The sequence below is a fragment of the Indicator indicator genome, chromosome 30, assembly GCF_027791375.1.
Source record: "Indicator indicator isolate 239-I01 chromosome 30, UM_Iind_1.1, whole genome shotgun sequence".
Lineage (NCBI taxonomy): Eukaryota > Metazoa > Chordata > Aves > Piciformes > Indicatoridae > Indicator > Indicator indicator.
Genome location: NC_072039.1, coordinates 3,893,971 through 3,915,145, shown reverse-complemented (window position 1 = coordinate 3,915,145; position 21,175 = coordinate 3,893,971). Strand labels below are relative to the sequence as shown.

At 52.1% G+C, this 21,175-nt stretch overlaps 1 protein-coding gene across 1 annotated transcript in view; it reads left to right on the top strand.

The window, feature by feature from the left end:
- Positions 1-21,175, top strand: part of NXN (nucleoredoxin) — a 52,692-nt gene that overhangs the window by 30,034 nt on the left and 1,483 nt on the right. Inside the window, exons 2-7 of the mRNA XM_054394253.1 lie at positions 7,959-8,076; positions 9,378-9,511; positions 9,896-9,996; positions 10,503-10,609; positions 16,393-16,572; positions 19,104-19,228. Of these exons, the coding sequence (XP_054250228.1) occupies positions 7,959-8,076; positions 9,378-9,511; positions 9,896-9,996; positions 10,503-10,609; positions 16,393-16,572; positions 19,104-19,228 (765 nt within the window). The remainder of the gene's footprint in view (positions 1-7,958; positions 8,077-9,377; positions 9,512-9,895; positions 9,997-10,502; positions 10,610-16,392; positions 16,573-19,103; positions 19,229-21,175) is intronic.

Genomic DNA, 21,175 nt, shown 5'->3' with positions numbered 1-21,175 from the left:
TGTTGATCTGATTGTGTGAGGTTCCCTTTCAGCTTAACTGCTGAAAACTAAACAGAAACCACACTAATACCTCATTGTGTGCACTAAACAAAAAAAGAGAGAAAAAAGTCCTGATTTCCCTGTGGATTTGCAAGGCTTTTGTGTTTGGTGGGAACTCTGTAGACTCCAGGCTTTTCAGAGATGTTTGTTTCTTGATGATCTGGGATTGCAGGGTGTTTGACCTTGAGATTACCACCAGCCCCACGCCGGCTGCCTTCCAGGGAACAGCAGCAGCAGAGGTGGTGGGTAGGAAATGCAGGCTGTGATGTGTGGTGGTGCTGGCAGCCGTCCTGCTGCCAATGGCAGATGAGGCTTAGGACCAAGAGAGCCCCTGAACCTAGATTCAGCTTCCTAGACTGCCACCCCTTGCCTTTCCTATCACTAGATGGAGGAACATCCCTCCCCCATAGACACAGAGAGAAATTACTATTTTTTCTCATTACTTCTGTGTTTACATAGCTGTTTCTTACTCAGTGCTGGTCATTTGGGGGTGTAATTTATGGGGGCCATGGATGAAATGCTTCTACTCATATCTTAAGTTTTCCCACAAACACTTTAACTCCCTCCTTCCTCACTGCTTTTTATGTCTTTGTCTTGCTGTCTCACCTACCTACCAGAAAAACATGGAAAAAAAGCCTGTGAAAGCAGGTGGGTTCAAGGTGCTGGCAGACCCCTTGGGTTCTGCACCCATCTTTGTGCAAGCCCTGTGCCCCCTTTCTCCTGGGAGTAAATGAAGAGGGCTTAGCCCAGAACTGCAGGAAGAGAAGTTGGTTGTGAGATATCTTGAGGTGCTCACATGCAGGCCTCCCTTTAAGAGGCAGCACAAAGCATAGAGTCATAGAATTGTTTTGGTTGGAAAAGACCTTGAAGATCATCAAGCCTGACAGTCAAATCCCACCATCTCCATGCACACAGAGAATAAAAAGACATTTCTTGCAGATGTACAGAGGTTTATTTCCTAGTCCTGGGTATGATGCTGCATCTGTAGACTCCACACCTTCTTCAGGCTGTTGAATACAATTTGAGGAACTACATGGCAAAAAAAGAGGTTTATAAAAGACATCCTTGTGGTGTTGATAGACCAGCCTGTCTTGTAGCATCCTCCCTGCATGATTTGCTGCCTCTGTTATCTATGTGTTTAGACAAATGCTACTTCACCCTGATCCTGAGATCAAATCAAGCTGCCAGCCCAGCGCTGCTTTGAAACTTGCAGATCTAAACCACTCAGGCCACCTCCTGGGTCAGCTCCGGGCCCTGGGGCTTTGCTCTCCATAGATCATGTTAAACTGCTCTTCAGTTCTGCTCAAATTAAATGTTTTCCTATCAGATGTGGGCTGTGGAGGATCCAGCCTGTCAGCCTGCATGTGTGTCAGGAGGAGAGGAGGCAGCCTGTGCTCGGAGCCAGGCGAGCCTGTGCCAGCCGTCTGCTGCTTTGCCCTCAGATGAAATCCTCAGCTCGCGGGCGGTTGGGCAGCTTAGCCCAGGAGATTGTAAAAAGCAGTGATGCCAGTGCTGGGTGACCAGGGTGGTAAGAGGAAGAAAATAGGAGAATGCAACAGGGCCAGGACACGAGCTCGGGCTGGCCAAGGTCCCCCACCCTGGGGCTTTGGCTGCAGAGCTCCTCAGGGGAACAAAGAGCAGCCCTCCGCTGGCGGCTGCCTTGCCAAAAACCCCGCAGAGAGGATTTCCTTCCACTTCAGCTCCAAAGCTTTTGCTGTTGTCTTTCATGGTCGGGAAGGACAAAAGCCCAGGGTTACAAGCTGGCTCCTGCCAGGGTCTCCCCTGCCCCCCTGCTGCTGTGGGGTGATGCAGGCAGCCCCAAGCTGGGCCGTGCTGTGCTTGTCTTCCACCATGGAGCTGCAGGGCTTTTGGGTTGGTATTTTAGTCTTGGCTTGCACTGAGCCATACTGGGGGATCATGACTGGTGTGGGGAGCATCCACAGAAGGCTGCTGGGGGAAACTGGTCCTAAGGTTGGTTTTAACTGGAGTTTCTCCCATTGCAGACAGCTTGGAGGCAGAGAGGAATGATAACATGGTGGCTCAGCTGCCCACCAGCCCGTGTGCCCCAGCAGGCCTGGTGCCCTGCGGTATCAGCCTCAGCTGCTTGCATCAATCTTGTTTATTGCAATTCCAAATTCTCCTTCCTCAGCTCATAAATGTTCTCAGAGCAGACACCTCTCTCAGCATTGTATTTTGTAATTAGATTTTGATTTGCTTTCAGAGAACAGCAGCACAATGGACATTAATTTATCCCAAGCCTCTCTTGGTCTCCTCTGTGTCACAAGGTCAGTTCCTGGCGTGCACCATCTGCCCTGAAAGCCTCCTCCCACTTCTTGGCTGTGTGTGGTTCCTGCACTGCATTCCCCTTCTGCTAAGGGGCTTCCCTTGTGCATGAAGGGAACAGAGCAATGAGGGAGGGCTGGAGGAGAAGCCTTTGCCTGAGCTGAGCTTGAGTTGCAGGGACAGGCGTGAACTGGATTTAAATCAACGGGGTGAGGGAGCAGCTTGTTGTTCTGCAGCCCCATTCCTGCTGTCTGCAGAGCCTGGGTGGCCCCTGGTGCTTGTAAACCCTTTAAGGCACAATGTAAAAGCCTCAATTTAACATTCCAAGTGAGGACAGAGAGGTCCCCTGCAGTGCTGGACCGTGGGAGCAGAGACATGGGGATAGCCATGGTTGTCTCACCAGCCTGGAGCCAGTCTCTGTGGTGGAGCTGGAGGTAGAGCTGCGAAATGGGTTCTGCTGGTCCCTGCAGCCCTGGACCAAGAGAGCTTTTCCACCTGAGTGCTGCTTAAGTGTTCCTCAGATTCATGTTTCAGCCCAAGGCTCTGGAACAAGAGACCAGCAATAGCTGAGATGGTGTCTGAAATGGCAACCTGGCTGGACCCTGTCATGGGCACTCACAGGGCAGTTGGGAAGGGAGATCTATCTAACACCAGAGGAGCTGTCCAAACCCAGGGCACCTTGCCTCCAAGGGTGGATTTTAGAAGAAAAGTGGCATTGCACTTCATTTAGCAGAAAGCAGCAGCCATCCACACTGGGAACATGTTCATTCCTGTACTCTCAGCAGTCCTCAGGGAGCTGCATTTGAGGTTTTAAAGCAGCTTTGTCTGGCTGTCACTGATCAGGCTGGAAGCTCCAATTGCAAGATGAGCAGAAGCAGTGTCTGCCCTGGTGCGGCCACTGGCAGGTGCCTCTGAAGCCTGCACATGTAGTGAGCAGAGACAGCTCCATGTCCTGTGGAAGATGGAGGTGTGAGAGCTTTTATGGTCCCTGTTCACAGAAGCACTGAGAAACACAGCCCCCAAGAAGGGCAGGAGGATGACTTTCCCACCAGGCAGGGCTCATTTCACTGCGAGCAGTTGAGCTTTGTCTTTGCCAGCATTAACCACTGCAGCTCAGGATTTATGTTAGTGAGTGAATGCGACCAGGGCTGATAAATCATTCAACACAACCAAAAATAGCAGCCAGCAGCTGTTGGGAGCTGGGGATCCCTTCCCCACTGGTACGCACAGAGCAGGAGAGGATTTCATCCACCCCGGCTGGGTGCCAGCCCTGCACAGAAACAGCCATGGGCTGCTGGAGAGACCTCTCCTCTGACACCTTTATCTGGAAAAATTACTGTGGCTGTCTGCAAATTTCTCTCCAGCATGCTTCTTGGCCAGGCCTTTCCCAGCCATAAGGGTGGAGGAAATAAGGGAGCCAGACATCCGTGTGGAGAGCAGCTCTGTGATCGATGCCGAGCCCTGCTCCAGGGCCCAGTGCCTTGGGATTGCCACAGACCTCAAACAAGAAGCGATCGTTTTAAAGCCTCTTACAGCTGGTCATGGATGGAGTCACAGAGGGAGCCCAGGGCTGCAGTTTCCAGGTCCTCCAGGACTGGTGTGGTGATGCTTTATGGAGGAATAAGCTTACTGGAGGAATCTGGTGACTCCGGTTTTTCCACTGGACTGCTGTACTCAGCCACCTGCCCAGGAGCCAGCGAGGTTTCTGTAATGCTGATCAGCCCAGACAGCATCTTTTGAGGGGCTGTCCTTCCTCGCTCCTTGCCCAGCAGGCATCCTGGGCTGAGTACTGAGTTTAGCAGGCGTGCAGCCTGAACCAGGAGCCAGGGGTGCTCCGAGAGGATCAGCTGCTTTTGGGCTCAATAGTCCGTAGATTATTTTCACATCTGTGTTAGCTTTGGCTTGATCCTGAAGATTTGCAACAGCTGTTGGGAAGCAGAGCAGAGATCCCCTCTTTAAATGGATGATCAAATCCTCAGAGTGTAGAGTATGTTATTTCTATGTCATCCTCTTCACAGCAGGAAAACCAGCTTTTCAAAGTTGCTGAGGCAGCACTCTGCCCTGCTGCCGGAGCTATCAGCCCAGCGTCCTGCGGCTTCCCAGCAAGTCATAATTTGCTTTCCACATCCCACGCCCAGCCTGACACAGGATCCTCAGCGAGGTGCCTGGCTGTGCAGGTACTTGTCCAAGGGGCTCCCCTTTTCTCTTGGGCTCCCCTTCCTGCGTGGACCACAACCAGCAGGTGTAGGAGGAGTTCATCTTCCTTGCAGAACCCTGAGTGTGTGTGAACCCTTGGAATTTTAGCATGGGAAAAACTAACCAGTGTAATGGTTTGCCACGAGATGGGTTAGGTCATTGTGGTGTCCAAAGGCTTTAGGTGGACATGAGATGTCTTTGCTGGAGGCTGCAAAGCGGTCTAGGAAACCAATAGCAAGCTGTCTTATCCAAAAGCCCAGCTAAAATGAGCCAGGCCCTTTTCCTATCAAGGTTCTGCTCTTTCAGGTCATGCCTGCAGCAAAAGCAGCCATCAGGCTTCCTTCAGAAGCATCTGACAGGCTTTGGAATGCTGAGTCTGGCTGAAGTGGGCCAGAGTGGTAGGAATGGTGGTAGATCCTGGCAGTTGTCCTCTTAGCACATGCCTTTCATTCCCCATCAGCTTTCCTAGCACACAGAAGAGCCTTCTGACCGAACTGCTTCCACTTCAAGCAGCACATTTGGTACTTTCCAATACAGAGAGCAAAATGAATATGGGTAGTGTGTCGAGGCCATGAATTTGCAACTGAGATGTAAGTTTTATAATTGGGCTTAAAATGGCAACCCAGTTCCAGTCATCTCACATGCACTTGTCATGTTGTGTGATGAGTTCCAGTGCTAACCCAGGCAGCAAATACCTTGCACTAGTAAGAGCTGCTCAGTGGGTATGGAACTCTGGAACGTTTGGTGTGACCTGGGTGATGGTGTCTGGGAGCTGCATGCTGCTTTTGCACAGGTGCAAGGGAAAAGCTGGCAGGTTTTGTTGCTTTTTCCCCTTCACCCCAGATGTGACAGAGCATGACATGACATGACAGTGAGTTCAAGTTTCAGAGCCTGGTGATGGACATGCTCCCCCAGCAGCAGCAGATGTCATGTTGACCTTTACTTATGCTTTTTGACAGTTCTGACACACACCTAGCTTCATGCTTGCTTGAGGCATTCTCCTGTGGACCATCAATGATGAATTAAAATGCAACCCTCCATTTCATGGGGACAGAGTAGCTGGATTGCACATTACCCATACCACAGATGTCGGGCAGCCAGGATTGGGCTCTGCAGTTAGTGCCCAGTGGAACTACATGTCCTGAGAAGAACCAGGACCAGTTGTCAGTGAGAGCTGCCAGGTCTTCTGGACCCTATAGACGGCCTGGAGCCAGCCATGCACTTCTTGCTTCCAGTAAGAATAGTTTGGTTTGGTTTTATCTTCTTATCTGGGGTGTCCTAGTCCTGTCCCTCTGAGCTCAGTGAGTGCTTGCAGGCTCCTGGCTCTGAAGTACAGACCCTGCTGCTTTCCCAGCCAAGGAAAACTGCTATGACCCACCATAGTGCCCCAGGAGAGTGCTGGCCCTATATAGAGGGCTTGGCAAAATGAAGTGTAATGTAAGCTGCTATTTAAAGAGAACGATCCAATTGCTTGTTGTAATTTCCCTCATTGTTTGCAGCACCCTCTTAAATGCCTATGATCCTTATAAAGAGCTTTTCCCCACCCTTTAAACTTCACAGAAGTGGATTTTACCTTCTGTGGCTTGAACACTCTCATTGTGAGAGGGCTGGTTTGCATTCAGGATGAAGTCTTTCTCCTTTCTGTGGCCAAAACCCTTTGGATCATGAATGAGTTGCCTGGTCCCAAGAATGATGTCTATTGGAAATGAAAGGCTGGTGGGCAGGACTTAAAACCTTACCTCTACTTAGTTCCTAGTAGATGAAGGCTAATAAAGTCATCTTAGCACAGTGGTAACACTTTCCTTCCGACCTGAGAGCCTTTTGCTAACATCTCCCCTCAGCAGCCTGACACTTGTCGGTCAGATCCATCTCCTATGAAAAGGTGTTAGGTAGAACACATTGTAGGTAGAAAAGGTATAAAGAGAAATACTTCATATAGTGACTTTAAAACCTGAATGTGGATGTGACTTTCTCCCTCAGCTAGGGCTCTGGTGAGGTCTGCACATGACATCCCATTCCTGCCCTCTTTTCCTGGTTCCCAGATCATTCCCATGCCAGGAAATGGTGTTGCTGCTGTTTGGGAGTCATGGAAATGCATCCAGAATTGTGGCCTCTTCCTCTGGAGACTCTGTTCACTTTCTGTGTGGGATACTGATGAAAGCAGCAGCATGTTGTGTGAGGCTTCCTCTGGCCCTCGTGCTCAAACCCTCCCTGGCACTGGGTGGGATTCTCTGTCCCCTCCTGCCCTTCTCCTGTGGCTGGGTTCTGTTCTCCAGGCCTGAGCTGGCTGTAAACACCCCAAGCCCGAGGGGCTTTGCGGAGCAGAGCCTGCCGTTAGGGGAAGGTTGTGATTCATTTCCTTCCCCTCTGGCGCACAGCTAAGGTTTGGCTTTTGTTTAAGAGGCTGATAATTCACTGTTGGGCTGTTCAGGTTGAAATGTTGGAGAAATATAAGTCAGTGTGGTGATCACAGCAGCTCCTCTGTGTGTGTTGGGGAGACCAACCAGCTCCTCTCGCCACAGCCAGCACACACCTGCAGGCTGGGCTGTGCCAGCAGCTGTCGTTGTCTTGTTCCTCCCCATCCCATCGAGCTTCTGTACATGGGTTAAGCTCCAAATTGCCCTCTGCCAGAAGCACATGCTGAGAAATGTCAACCCAGGAGCGTGTGACATCCGGAGCATTAAGTCAGTGGTGCTGTATGGAGCTGAGCTCACTGCAGAACATAATGGCCAGTGGACAGCAACATCTAGATTGGGACATCCAAAATGTGTCCATCGCAGCCTGCAGGGCTTCTACCTGTAGCTGGTGGGGACTGTTGTGAGCCTGGCAGCGTAGGATGGATGATCTGGGCTATTCAGCCCCCAGGCTGGTGTCAAACCCATTAATCTGCTTCTGGGAAGGAATTTGGGAAGCCCCAGTTACAGGAGAGTTCTGTTCCTGTGTGTTGGCCGTGTTTTCAGCTTGGCTGTGTCTTGGCAAGGCTTACTGATTTGTTTAATGAATGTTGAAATGGGAGGGGAGGAAGCAGCCAGGGAAGCATTACAAATTGCTTCAGAGCAGTGGCATTAAAAGTATTTGTGCTTAGCTTGTCTTCTGAACAAAGACCTCAAAGTATGGTAAATGCCATCCCCATTTTACTTGCAAAGAGGCAAACGCAGCAGGAGAAGCTATACCTGTGCTCACAGGCAGGCTCCCAGCAGATGTGAGACAAGTGGTGGTCTTGCCTGTGGTACTGAGGGGATAATGTTGATGGTGCAGGTCTCTGCAGGTCCTGGAGGTGCATGCTGGCTCAGCAGCTCTGGAGAAATTCCTTCTCACATGTTGCTGAAGCATCAGCTGAGTTCTGTTGCTTAGCTCTGAAAGATGCTAATGTTCCAAAATCTTCCTCTTCACACTGCCAAGTTTACCATTTTCCTCTCCCCTCCCAATCTCTTTTACAGCTGAAGCTGTGGAACAAGTACAGAGTCTCCAACATTCCTTCCCTGATATTTATCGATGCCTCCACCGGGAAGGTGGTTTGCAGGAATGGCCTCTTGGTCATCCGAGATGACCCAGAAGGTAAGCCCTGGAGTCCTGAGTGCCATGGAAACATGGGCAGACAGCTGCCTTTTCCTTTCAGTTAATTTTTAATTGCCTTGGAGGTGGGGGGGAGAAGGAAACAAACAACTCTTGTCATACTTCACTGATCGAAGCACTGTATTATTTTCAGCATAACATTTTCTGCATCATTCCTGCCAGATCTTGTCTTTTGCTTTTGCTTGTTGAAAAGAACAAAGATTTCCCCTCCAGGATTTTTGTCTGAAGTGCTAATGAGGAAAAAGTTTGACTAACTGAAACATTAAGTTTGGATTCGATTAAATTTGATTTGATGGAGGCACATGGACAGACAGATTGAGGGCCCAGGGATCAGAATGCTCCCAAAACATGGAATGGGACTTTATCACTGACATCACACTCTGTCAGGATAATGAATTCCCCATTATTTAGAAATGCAACAGAAAAATGCTACTGTTTTCCATTCCTGAGGTTTATTGTGCTGGGGGTTGATGTTAAATCCATCTTCTTCCAATTTGCAGAAACCAAAACGAACACACAACCTGCACCCTTCCCCCTCCCACCCAGAGGCTCAGCAGACCCATCACTAACTGCTGTAGGCTCTCCATGCACACATTTTACTACCATTGAAGTAGACAGTGAGCCTGGTGACTGAGGCTGTGATTCAGGTGGCAGGAACTGTGCAGCAAGTTGTGGCCTGAGCCATCTGTCATGTTTCCTCCTCTCTGGCTAAGTGCAGAGATTGATTGCTCGGGGAGCTGGCAGCAGATGATTCAGAGCATGTGTTTGTGTGTACACACACATGCTTGCTCAGGGGTGCAGAGGGTTAGTGGAAGTTTAGTTTATATATAGGTTTTAAAAAATATATATATTAAAAGTGTCTAAACCATGATTTCCATATCTGTACTTAAGGTTTTATAAATAAATAACCCAGATGGTTAGTATCAGTATAAGGCAAATAGTCTGACTGCATTCCTCAGCAGGTACCACCTTGCCTTCTCTTGTTAAAACAAATGCTGTTGATAAGGATTCATCATGCACAAAACCAGAACAGGCTTCATTAAGCTGAAAGTGCAGCCTACCTGGGGAAAAGGAGGCAACTCTAGCTCCAGCATAGAGCTTGGCTTAAGGGTTGGATTTGATGATCTTGAAGGCCTTTTCCCACCTAAATGACTCTGTGATTCCCTGGCTCCCCTGTATTGGTGCAGGAGGTGGGATGGTGTTTCTTTTGGTGGGACTTTTGAAGCCTCATGTGCATCTTGCTGGTTTGTGTTTTCTTTTCCCCTCCATCCCAACCCCTCCAGGTCTGGAGTTCCCCTGGGGGCCAAAACCCTTCAGTGAAGTTGTTGCTGGGCCTCTGCTAAGGAACAATGGCCAGACACTAGACAGCAACGCCCTGGAGGGCTCGCACGTTGGGGTCTATTTCTCTGCCCACTGGGTGAGTGGAGTGAGCTTGGGCGTGCTCTGGGGATCCCCCTGCAGCTCTTGTTGCAGAGCTCTGTAGAACAATAAAGACCTTGGGGCAGGCCAGCTGGTGTTAAAGCAGCTGAGATGCTCCAGTTGTTCTGGGAGAAGCTGCAGTGGTCTGTCATCCTTGGCTGGCCCTTCAGAAGAGGAAGAGTAGTGAGGTATTAAAAATGGAAGAGGTTTTGTTGGCAATTTATGGGCCATAAGCCCCAGCTGTGTCCAGGGCTGCTGCCCAGTACTCTAGCAAAGAGGTCACATCTGTCCTTTTGTGGTCACTAGGTCATCTGGACCTGCTGGGTGTGGGTTTGTCTGTGTGGAGGAGACAATGTCCTCATGCTTGTGTTGTGTTTCACAGTGTCCACCGTGCCGAAGCCTCACAAGGGTCCTGGTGGAGTCCTACCGGAAAATCAAGGAGGCAGGGCAGAAGTTTGAGATACTCTTTGTTAGTGCAGACAGGTAAGGAACCCTGCATGAGCTGGGAAGCTCTGAGCATTCCCCATTTGATTTGAGGAGGAAATTTGATTTGGGCTAGAGCAGGTTGGCTCTGGTGCCAGCAAGGCTGCCCAGGTCCTCTGCCCAGTGGTGAAGTGCAAAGTGGGGTTAGTGAGGGCAGCAGGCTCTGGCTATGGAGCAGCTTCTGTGTTTTGCTTTGTGGCTCGTGGGTCAGAGGTCTGAAGGATGCTTAAGTTGCTGCTGTCACCATGGTTTGACATTCAGAATGATACTCCAGTGAGCCTGAAGTGTTCTATCAGGATAAAAATGCACCACAGCCACCTTCATGAGGGCCTGGGGGCTTAACATTGGTCTGACCCTCCCCACGTTGTGTCTGCCAGCAGCCCTTTCCAATGGGCTTTGGTGGAAGGGATAAAGGGTTTGCAGGCCAGGTTGGTAACGAGAAGATGAAAGGCCCTGGCAGGCAGAGGGGCTGCACTCTGGATCCCATGCCCTGTCCCCTTGCACAGGTCAGAGGACTCCTTCAAGCAGTACTTCAGCGAGATGCCCTGGGTAGCTGTGCCCTACGCCGACGAGGCCAGACGGTCGCGCCTGAATCGCCTCTACGGCATCCAAGGTAGGGAAGGCCTCGCTCATGCACTGCTCTCCTTTCTGCTCCTTCTGTTGAGTATTTGCAATGTCTCCTCTTGTTTAACTAAAACAAGAAAACAGCAAAGCAAAGCACTGTGCCCCAGGCAGAGCCGCTTCATGTTTCTGCTCTCTGCAAACTCACATTCCTACCACCTGCCAGGCAGGCTGTTAGTTGAAACAGGACTTCCATAAGCAACCTAATTCTTCCTGGAAACTTGGAAGCTGTTTTTGGCTTGGATGTTTTTTGCCTAATTACCGATTTATTTATTTTTGCTTTTCCTTGAAGGTTTAAATTTCATTTTCTTACTATTTTATGTAATGCAAAGGCTCTCTGCAGCGGCTGAGGAAGGTGGCATCTGGTTTATGTTAGTGACATGAATTACAGGAGAGTGCCTGTTTGATGTAAACCATGGCTTTGCTTTTACTGTACATGCCAGTGCCAGAATTCCAGCAGCCTAGGCTGCTGGGAGAAGCAGGGGAGAGGCTCTGTCTGAGTGGCTTCAAAGAGCCATGAAGATGATAAAAGCTCACAGCAGCCCTCCTGGGGACTGCCACCTTCCTCCTGCAGGGGACAAACTGCAGCGTGCAAGGTGCCTGGCTCACAAGAGCCTACCTACATAGAGTTTCTCCCTGTAGTTCAAGAGCTTTGCTGCAACATGCATCTTTTTGACCCATTTCCATGCAGCGTTGGTGAGGTGGGTACAGGCTGGCAGAGGGTTAATGCAGCCTGCAAGGGAGGAGGAGTGTTCCCACAGATGGCCAAAGGCCTGGAGAGAGTGGCAAGAGAGAATTGCTCCTTGGGGTCCTCACCCGTTCTGGGGTGAGCTCAGGTGCTCAGCTCTGTTGCCTGACCTTAAACCAAGAATAACCATTTGCCTGCTTTAAATAACCATCAATTTGCTACTTAATTACCTTCCCATGAGGCAAGAGCCTTCCGAATTCATCTGTCTTTGCCCTATCCTGCTCACCACCCTCTGCAGTGCTGGTGTCGGCTGAGCACTGCAGGGCTGCTGCCAGTTTCGTTGGGACTTTCTGTAAATAAGGTGTCCTGACTTGGATACTTGAGTACCAGGCATGCAGTAGCCAGGGAAACACTGACAACAGCTTTTCCTCTAAGTCCACTGACTCCTTAAATATCTTTTTTCATTGTGTGCTGACCTGAAAATGTAAATATTTGCTGTTCCCCTGAGCCCTGACACCCTTCTTCTGCCAGGAAAGCTCCCATATTACTCTGGCATTTCAGCTGCCCTCCCAAGGACACTGACCTTGGGATTTGGGCATGTTTGCCTGCAAAGCCTTCTGCTTGTCTCTCATAGTTTTCCTGTAAAGTGGGAACCTCTCCTCCAGGATGAACTATGATCCCACGAGGTGGAGTTGAAATGTAGAGGCAGACTGATCTTCACCCTGTGCAGGAAGCATCACCACCTCACCTCTCTCCCCACCCCTGCAGGCTTTGCAAGGCTGGGCTGGGCTCTGTTTCCCTCCCATGGTTGGAGTTGGAGCAGGGTGCTGTGGAGAGGGTGCCAGGGCTCCAGGAGATGAGGGAGAGGGATGAAGGCAAATCCTCATGCTGCTCCTAGGGGCTCCAGGTTGTTAGTGACTCCTGCACAGGCAGCACATCAGGATCCTCCCCACCAACTGTGAGGTTTGCAGTCAGGCTTTTGGAGCAAGCTCTGCACTGAAAGCTTTCTACAAGCAGAATCGATGTTGTGTGCCTAGCTCTTCACCACTGGTGGCTATTGCACCCAAAATGAAAAATCAGATCCAGAGGATCTCATCTGCCTTCCCCAAAATGCATGGCTCTGGTGCTGCCAAGCATCTTTGAAGCCCCATTCAGACCAGCACCTATGCACCCACGAGAGCGGGTAGCCCATTTAGTGTCCAGGTTACCATCCTGGTGGTGCCTTGGCTTGTGAGCACAGCGTGCACGTGGAGTGGCTTTTCTGCTGGTTTCTGTAAGCCTGGGAGCTGAAACAACAGAAGAGCTTGTCTCCCCTGACTGCTTCAGGCTCCTGAGTGGTGGAAAGCAGCAAGCAAGTCAGATCTCTTGTTGTTTTAGTCCTGCGTTGGCCCCTACAGCGTTCAAAAACTGTGTAAAATAGAAGTTGAGTTATTTGCCTTTATTTGGGTTTACTTGAATGCCTCTATTCATAACCCATGCACAGTCAGTGGGCTGTTCCCTCCCCACCTGTATTAAATTGCCTTTTGGTGCAGCACTGTCTTGAGAGAGAGTCATGTCTTGGGTCATGGCTGCTTAGAAATAATCCTCAGTTGTGTGTGCAGCTCCTGGTCTGCATGGTCCTGCCTTAGGTGAAGTCCCCTGAGGACAGCTCTCCTGATGGGATGGGCAGGAGTGATAAATGGGAATTTCTCCCTGTTGTTGTGCATAACATGAGAGATTTAAGGTTCTTGAATATTCCCTGTGGAGTGTCTCTTTGGGATTTGCAGTCCCTTGGGGGAACTTCCAAAGCTTGTTGATTCCTGTATGCTGGCCCATACTGTAGCCCAGACACCTGCAAGTCACTACTGCAGCCATGGAGTCAGTTCTGGGAGGTTTCTCATACCAGTTTTCTGGAGCTTTCTTCTGAAAAGCTGAAAAAACAGCAATAAACCTCTCCCCCTCCAATCCCTTGGTAGGTGTATTGTGAGGGGTTTACTTCACTCGCCCAACAGACATAGTGCAGATGAGATTCCCAGGCTGGAGGTGTGGTTTAATATCTAAGTAAGTAAATGTATTGTCAGGTTCAGTTACAAATCATTTGGCCCTGGTGTTTTCATAAAATGCTGGCCCCGTGGGGACCGAATCCATTTTCTAGTGCCTAAAATCAAACTGAGCCTGGCTATGCTAATTCCTACCCAAGCTTATACAATATTCATGGCAGTGTCTGATCTGTGATTCCTCTGATAAGTAAATGCTGATGTTATGACTCATGGCAATTACCCAAAGCCCCCAAAAGGCACTCCAATAACAAATAGTGGCTGGGATGAGCCAGGAGGAGAGGACCAGGGGGGGAATATTTAGGTTAGTGGGTGTGAATAAGGTTAAGGACTGTTCCCCTGGTCCTGTTGCTCTGTGTCCTGTGCTAAAAGGATGAGTTTGCCAGGGGAGCAGTAACAAGGTTCACCTAGGAAGGCAAGACAGGTCTTATGGGATGTCACCATGAGCCTAGGCGTGTGCTAACCCCGGGAACCCAGCCAGGGAAGGAGCAGAGGAGGTGAGGCAGCGATGCTCAGGACTGGGTGCAGATGGGTTGTGGCAGCCTCAGCCTCTGCCGGGCAGGTTCAGAAAGGAAACCAGGGCTCTGTGGCTGGTGTGAAACCTCTGATGCAGAGAAAAAGGTGCAGGAATTGACCTTGCACGTGGCACACAGCTCCTAACAGGCTGAAAACACAGCCCTGAGTCCTGATGCATTGCCTGTGTTTCCTGAAGATGCTAAACCCAGGGCGAATTGTCTTAAGGACTCTGGTTTCTGAGTCAGTTTTGTGTTTGCAGCTAAAGGTTTTAGTGGCTGGGTGCTTTGGGGTGTGTTTGTCTGCATACAAAAATCAGGTGAAGCAAACTGCTCTGAATAGTGGATGAGTCCCTGCTGGCTGTGGGATCACACCACAATGATCTGTGTCTAAACCGGGCCCTTTGTTTTCCCAGATCACCAAAGCTCATTTGAAGTCTCTGCCTTGGTTGACTGCCTTGCTCAGGCTGACAGGTGAGGGGGGTGGTGCAGAACTGAAGCCACATTTCTAGTCCCTCACATATGAGATGGGGGTCTGAAGAGAGCCAAAACCCAGGCATTTGGGATGAATTTGGAATCTTAAATGGATAAAGATCCAAATGAAGTGGGATGCTGATCACCCTGTGCTTCTCCTGGCTTCACTGTGTGCCTTGAAGGGTAGGGCTAGAGTGAGATTTCCCAATTCCTTCCAGTCTGGTTAACCCATCCCTGCCCTAGAGCTATTTTGAGTACCAGCAGGTAATGAATAAGCCTTTTTGTGATACAAAACGGTTTTCTTGGCATACCCTCAGGATCTGCAAGCCCAACCGTGGGGCGGGTTCCTGCACTGCTGCTCTTACACCAGCCTGGTGCTTGCAGCCCCAGCACACAGGCAGGAATTCCAGTGGAGCTGCTGGGCTGGAATGAGGGGAATGCAGCTGCTGGCCTGGGCCCGCAGCAGGCGTGGGACAGACAGATGGACCTGTATTTCCTAGAGAAATGCCTAGAAACAGAGGGTTATGAGTAACCCACTGTTGTACAAACATGAGAGCGTGGTGCCAGGGGCCTGGCAGGAGCAAGCATGCTGGGTGCCCTCTGCTGAGAAAATGGCTCTGCAGGGTGGCTCTGTAACAAATGAGCATTAAAGTGAACCTTTGGATGAGGGCAGGAGGATCTGAGGTGCCTTGATTTGCTGGTTGTGGTGTGGGGGATGTTGGGTGAAAGAGGTGCTAGACAGTGAGCAGATGAAAGCTTGGATGATAAGCAGACAGCAGGCACTAACAGTGATCACTTTGCTTGTGTCTTGGGGCCTGATACCAAACTCTTCCTTCCCCATGGGATGTTTCTTGTCTCCCCAAGGAGAGAGAAATGGTGTGTGCCCCAGATGATGCCACCACCATGAGCTGCTCCTGTTGACTCACCCATGACTTGTGGCTGGAAAGCCTCCTAGTGCCTTATCAGAAGGACAGGCACCAGGGGGTGTCCACCCTCCCCACTGCCAAGCCAGCCACATGAGCAGTTTGTCCAAGCTTCTTTACTTTGAGGGTGGCAGAGCACTTGAACAGGCTTCCCAGAGAGGTTGCAGAGTCTCCTCTGAAGTCATTCAAAACTTGCCTGGATGCATTTCTGTTCAGCTTGCTCTAGGTGATCCTGCTCTGGCAAGGGAGCTGGATTAGATGATCTCCAGATGTCCCTTCTAACCTGTACCATGCTGAGATTCTTTGATTCTCTGAACCAGGTAATAATGACTTGTCAGATCATAGAATCATCGAATCATTTTGGTTGGACAAGGTCTTTAAGATCATTGAGTCTTACAACCAAGTTTGGTGTTAAACCACATCTCTATTTCTTTTAAAGGCTTCCAAGGATGGGGATTCAACTACCCCCTTGGGGAGCCTGTTGCAGTGTTTGAGAGCCCTGTCAGTGAAGATGTTTGTGTCCCTGTGCTCTGGAAATGGCTGGACAATGAGTGCAGAGTGCTAGAGGGGTGTGGTGGTTCACGGAGGAGTTGATGGCTGCTCACATGTATGGTGTTCCTTCTGGGAAGGAACACACCCTGCTTCCTGGCTGCTGTTGCCTGTGGTCCACCCTGCAGAAAGGTTTGTGTGCTTCCCTGTGAGCTGAGGACTGGGCTCTTCAGCAGCAGCCACGGCTCAGCGCCAGGGCAGCGGTGCCAGGGCTGCTCTGCCTCATACACCCGAGGCACCTGTGGCTGGTAGGTGGGAACAGGGAGCTGGTGAGCAAGGTTCCTGCACAGTGTGGTGGGGCTTGTGTCCAGGAGCATCAGACAGCGGTGACCTCTGCCTGCACTTGGGCAGAAAAAGGCAGGCACTGCCAGCTCCTGTCTCCCAGCTTCCTGCTCTGGCTGCTGAATTGCAGTGCTCTGCTAGGACAGAAACAGGATCCAGGGACTGATTCCCACAGGAGCTGCGGAGAGGCAGCGCTGCTCGCTGGGCTCCTGCCAGAGCTGGAGGTGATTGGAAAAGGCCTTTCTTCCCACACCCTGTCACTGGCCAGTTCATGCCTTGGCTGATCCCACCCTGTTTGCCTTCCCTCACAGGCATCCCGACCCTGATCGTGCTGGACTCCAAGGGGGAGGTGATCACGCGGCAGGGCCGTGTGGAGGTGCTGAACGACATCGAGTGCCGCGAGTTCCCCTGGCACCCCAAGCCTGTGCTGGAGCTGACAGACTCCAACGCCGTGCAGCTGAATGAGGGCCCCTGCCTCGTTCTCTTTGTAGGTATGGAGCATCCCTGCTTAGAAAGCAGAGCCTGTGCTCAGGAAGGGGGCTGGACTACCTGCCAGCTTGGCTAGAGCTGGCCACAGGGCTGAGGACCTGCCTCTAGTGCTGACAGTGTCCATGGGAAGAGACAGCAGCACGTTTCCATCACCAGGAGCAATCCTACAGGGACATTCAAGGGGGCTGGCAGACCTGGAGCCATGCCCATATTGGAGAAACGAGCTGCTGCAGCTCACTGGGGTTTGTCAGAACCTGCCCATGCCTGTGGGTGTCCTGCAGCTCCCACCCAGCCCCCCAAGGGATGCAGTAATGCAGCGATTTGCAGTGCAGAGGAGCTGTCACATCAGAGATGCTTTAATGGTGGTTGTGGAGAGGAATGCTGATTAGGTGTTGGGGAGTGCAAGAAATACACTTCACAGCTGGTGATGGTGGAGTTGGGAAAAGCCTTTCTGGAGCAGGGACTTCAGGCACACGTGACATTCCAGAGGAGGCAGAGAAGCAGCTCTAGGAGGGATTACAGCTCTGTGCTGGAAACCACAGCTCAAGGCTTAAATCCTGAGCTGAGCAGGGCTCTGACAGTCAGAGGAGCCTCTTTTGTGCTCTGCTGGTCCTTGGGTATTCCCTCTGTGGGGTGCTGGCTGCAGGACAGGGCAGGCTTTTTCCCAGCGCTTCTCTCCGTCTTCCACTGCTAAGCCACACATGAAGCTGCCCTGCGGTTGGGAACAGCCCCAGAGCTCACCTGGATCACAGCTGACTCATTCCTCATCACTCCCCTGCCAGCAACAGACAGCTCAGTCAGATGAGGGCCTTGGCTGGGATGAGCTGCACTGCAGGCTGAGCCTTTCTCAGAGCGTGCCTGTCCCTTGAGCACTCTGTGGAGCTTGAGGGCAGGTTTGCTGAACAAGCCCCTCTTGACCCAAACCAGGGTTGTGCAGGGAGCCTGGCTCAGGGCAGGGCTCATCTCCTGCTTCCTTACACACCCTTTGTGAGCAGCACACCCTTCTCTGCAGCACTGATAACGTGGCTCTCACTCTTTCCCTTCTTCCCTTTCAGATTTCCTTTTGACCCTGATTATTTATTCAGCAGAGCCCAGCAGGGGATGTGAGCACAGAGCCAAAAGTACACTGCTGGTATGAGGAGGACTGGCTGGCCAGGCCGAGCGTGACTGATTTGGGCCAACACTGCAGGCCTCTGGAAAGAGTTATTTTTATCTTGCTCTGAGCAAAGTTTTTCTATCACCTTGCTGCAAACAGAGTGCTCTCTGGCCTGGGGCTGTCACTTGGTGCTCTGGGGATGTGCAGTCTCACTGAAATCTGCTGGTAATGTGCTGGGGTGGAGATGAAGCTGATGCTGCACCGAGGCAAACACTGGGGATAGGAGCTCCTGGCCAGCCCAGGTCGTGCTGGGATACCCCCCACAGCAGACTGGTGCTTGTGCTATGCAGGCAGCAGCACCCCCAAGAGAAGTCAAACTGAGCATGAGCCAGTTGTGAATTAATCCTGACCACTCCACATCCACCCTGGAGAGTTTAGGGCTGGGTTAGCCAGAGTGTGCAGGGCTGCCTGGAGTGCTGCCAGCAGCTGTTGTGTGTAGAAGAATCAGTCCCTGCAGACACCCCACAACTCTACATGTTTATCACTGTTACACATGCAGGACAGACTCTGAAATCCAGTGTGCAGTGTTTCTGGCATCCCCTGATGTGATTGGAGAAGCCAGAGAGGAGGACAGCGACGTGAGGAGCAAGGGCAGAGAGTGCTTGGGGCACAGGCATTGGCAGTCCCAGCTGGAGGCTGGACTGGTTGGGTTGGGTGGTTACATCAGGGACCACGAGAGCTGCATGTGACCAGGAGACCAGGGGCCTCTCTTCTGCCACCTTTCTTTCTTTCTCTTTTTTTTTTTTTTTTCTTCTTCTTCCCCCAAAATGCTGGAAGTTGTCCCTGAATGGAGATGGTTTCATCTCAGTGCAGCTCAAGGACGCAGTCTCTCCTCTTCCCAGCTCAGTATTTGAGCCTCAGTGGTGGCTGCCGTTTGATTGATGTTGCCATCTCTTTCTACTCTGCTCTGTCAAATCAAAGCTGCCTTCACAGCCTTGCTGCTGTGGAGACTGGAGCAGAAAAGCTGCTGAGCAGCCGTCCCAAGGTGGAGGGATGGTGGGTGGCGGGCAGGGGTGGCAGGCAGCCTCAGATCTTCAAAACATGCTGCTGCTTCTCAAACTGCAAAGAGGCTTTTTTTGCGCCTGTTTGTCCCTGCGCTTCCGCGGCGGCACCAGGGGAGCGAGCGGTGGAGTATTTGGGGAGCAGGAGCTGTTCTTCTGTTACATGTTTCCCTGTCTCACATGAAAAGCACATTTCAGCTGCTCCCTAATTGCTACAGAGCCACACGGCTTTGAAGTTTATGCTGCACATCCGGGCTCTGGTTTGTGGTGCTGTGGGACAGAGCTGCCAGCACCCGGCCAGTTTGCATCCGTTTGATCCTAACCTCCTTTCTGCCTTCCTCTTTTGTTTTGCCTCCCCACCTCCGTGCCCCTGCAGATTCAGAGGATGATGGAGAGTCAGAGGCAGCGAAACAACTGATTCAGCCCATAGCTGAAAAAATCATTGCCAAGTACAAAGCCAAAGAGGAGGAGGCACCACTGCTCTTCTTCGTGGCAGGCGAGGTAAGCCAGGAGAGCGCAGGGCTGCATCCTGCAGTGTCTTTGTGTGAGCTGTGAGCTCGGCTGGGTCCTGCTGCTCCACCTTTCAAGTGAGTAAGCTGAGGGATGAAGCCTCTGCAGCTAGTCAGGGACCATGGAGCAAACCCAGACAAGTACCTGGCTCAGTCCCCTGCTCTCATGGCTGGGTAGTAATCTTCCTTCCCACACTGGGAGGAGGGCAGGGACTGGTGCTCCAGCCCCTTCCCTAAGGAGTGCTTGTGGGAGGCAGTTCCAGTCCCACAGGATGGGCTTTTCTGTATGGGTGATGACAGAAAAAAACCACTCTTGGGAATGGGCAGGGGCTGCTTGGTGTGAGCAGCAGGGTGGCACAGGGTTGTGCTCTCAGTGCCAGCCACAGCATGAGGGTTCCAGCTTTGCTCTGTCCCGCCCTGAGGCTCAGCTGGGTGCCTCACTGGAGAGTTTGTCTGCTCCTCTGTGAAGCAAGGGCTGTCCTGAGCTACCACACTGTTGGTGGCTGCCATGGTATCTGGGGCATGTGCAGGCTCCAGGGCTTGGAGCCAGGCATTTGCTGGAGAAAATGGTAAAAAGGGGCTTCTGACCTCCGTTTGCACCATGCAGGCAGGCTTGAAAATGATTAAGGGTTTGTGTAAGGGTCAAAAAAGCTCCCAACTCCCACCCAGGCCTGCAGTTCCCCTCCCAAGGTGCTGCTTGGGTTCTGGGCAGGTGGCAGCTGCTGTGCACCCTGCGCCTGCTCTCTCCCTCCAGGCTCACGTCACAGCCGCAGTGTGCCGTGAGCAGGGCCCTCAGAGCTGCCCTGCGCACAAAAGGGTCCCCACTGCCCTACCCTGCCCCCCCTCCCTGCCAGGCAGGCTCCCACCCCTGCCTCCCACAGCCCCCTTGGTCCCCTCCGGGAAGGCGCTCCCACTCCCACCGCCATAACCATTCTCTGAGCATCCCAGCTCAGCTCCGCACCCCTCAATAAGCCCCTTGTTGGAAAGGCTATTTTGGGAGGGTCCAAGGACCTGCCCCCCTCCCCCAGAGCCTGCGAAGCGTTTCCCTCGCGCTCGCCGGCTGTAGCTGAAACATTGCTGCTATTCATCCAGCTCCCGACGGCCTTGTGGCAGCCAGGCCAAAGAATGGGGAGCGTCCAGCACGTCCCATTCATCCATCACCTCAATAGCTGGGAGCAGTGGCCCCGGGTCTCTGCCGGCCCCCACGCACAAAGCAGCCTGGCCACGGCCGGAGCAGGCGCCTCCCATTCCTCTCCCAGCGCCGTCTGGGCCGGTTTTGCATTGATTAAAATGGGGGTTTTGGTCCCTCGGCGGCGATGAGATAAAGGATGAGGCTTGCCGACACCTGGGCTGGGAGGTGGGAAGGGTGGGGGGCAGCAGATCACCTCAGCCCCAAGGCGCTGGGCCCAGCCCCGCTCGCCCTTCTCGGCCACGTGGTCCAGCTGCGCCAGAAACCTCTGCAATGGAAGGGGAGGTGCGACGGGAGGTACCCTGCCAGCCGCCGCCACACGCCGCAGAGCCACCGGCCGCCAACCAGAGCGATTGATTCCCGCTCCTGCCCGGGGAGAACGGCTGGCAGGAACGCCCTGCTTCGGCTGCCGCACCTTGCGGGCTTGGCTGGGAGAGGAACTGCCCCAGTGCTGGCTTTGTGCTGCACAGCCTTGGCAGAGACAAATTTGGTCTTCCCCTTTGCCCTGGGACTGTGCCTGGCTGAAGAGAAGGCAGCCCTGCAAGCAGCCTGCTGCCAGGGAGTCCTGTGGCTTCTGTGTGTGCCCTCAGGCACTTGGTGAGGTCTTGGCATTGGTGCAAAGCACAGGTCCTTGTCCCATTCCTGTTTTCTGGTTGCTCCAGACATGCACCTGGGTCCTCTCCGCATCTGTCTCTCACATGGCTGTGGCACTGCAGTCAGCATTTGCCCCCAACCCCTGAGCTGCAGATG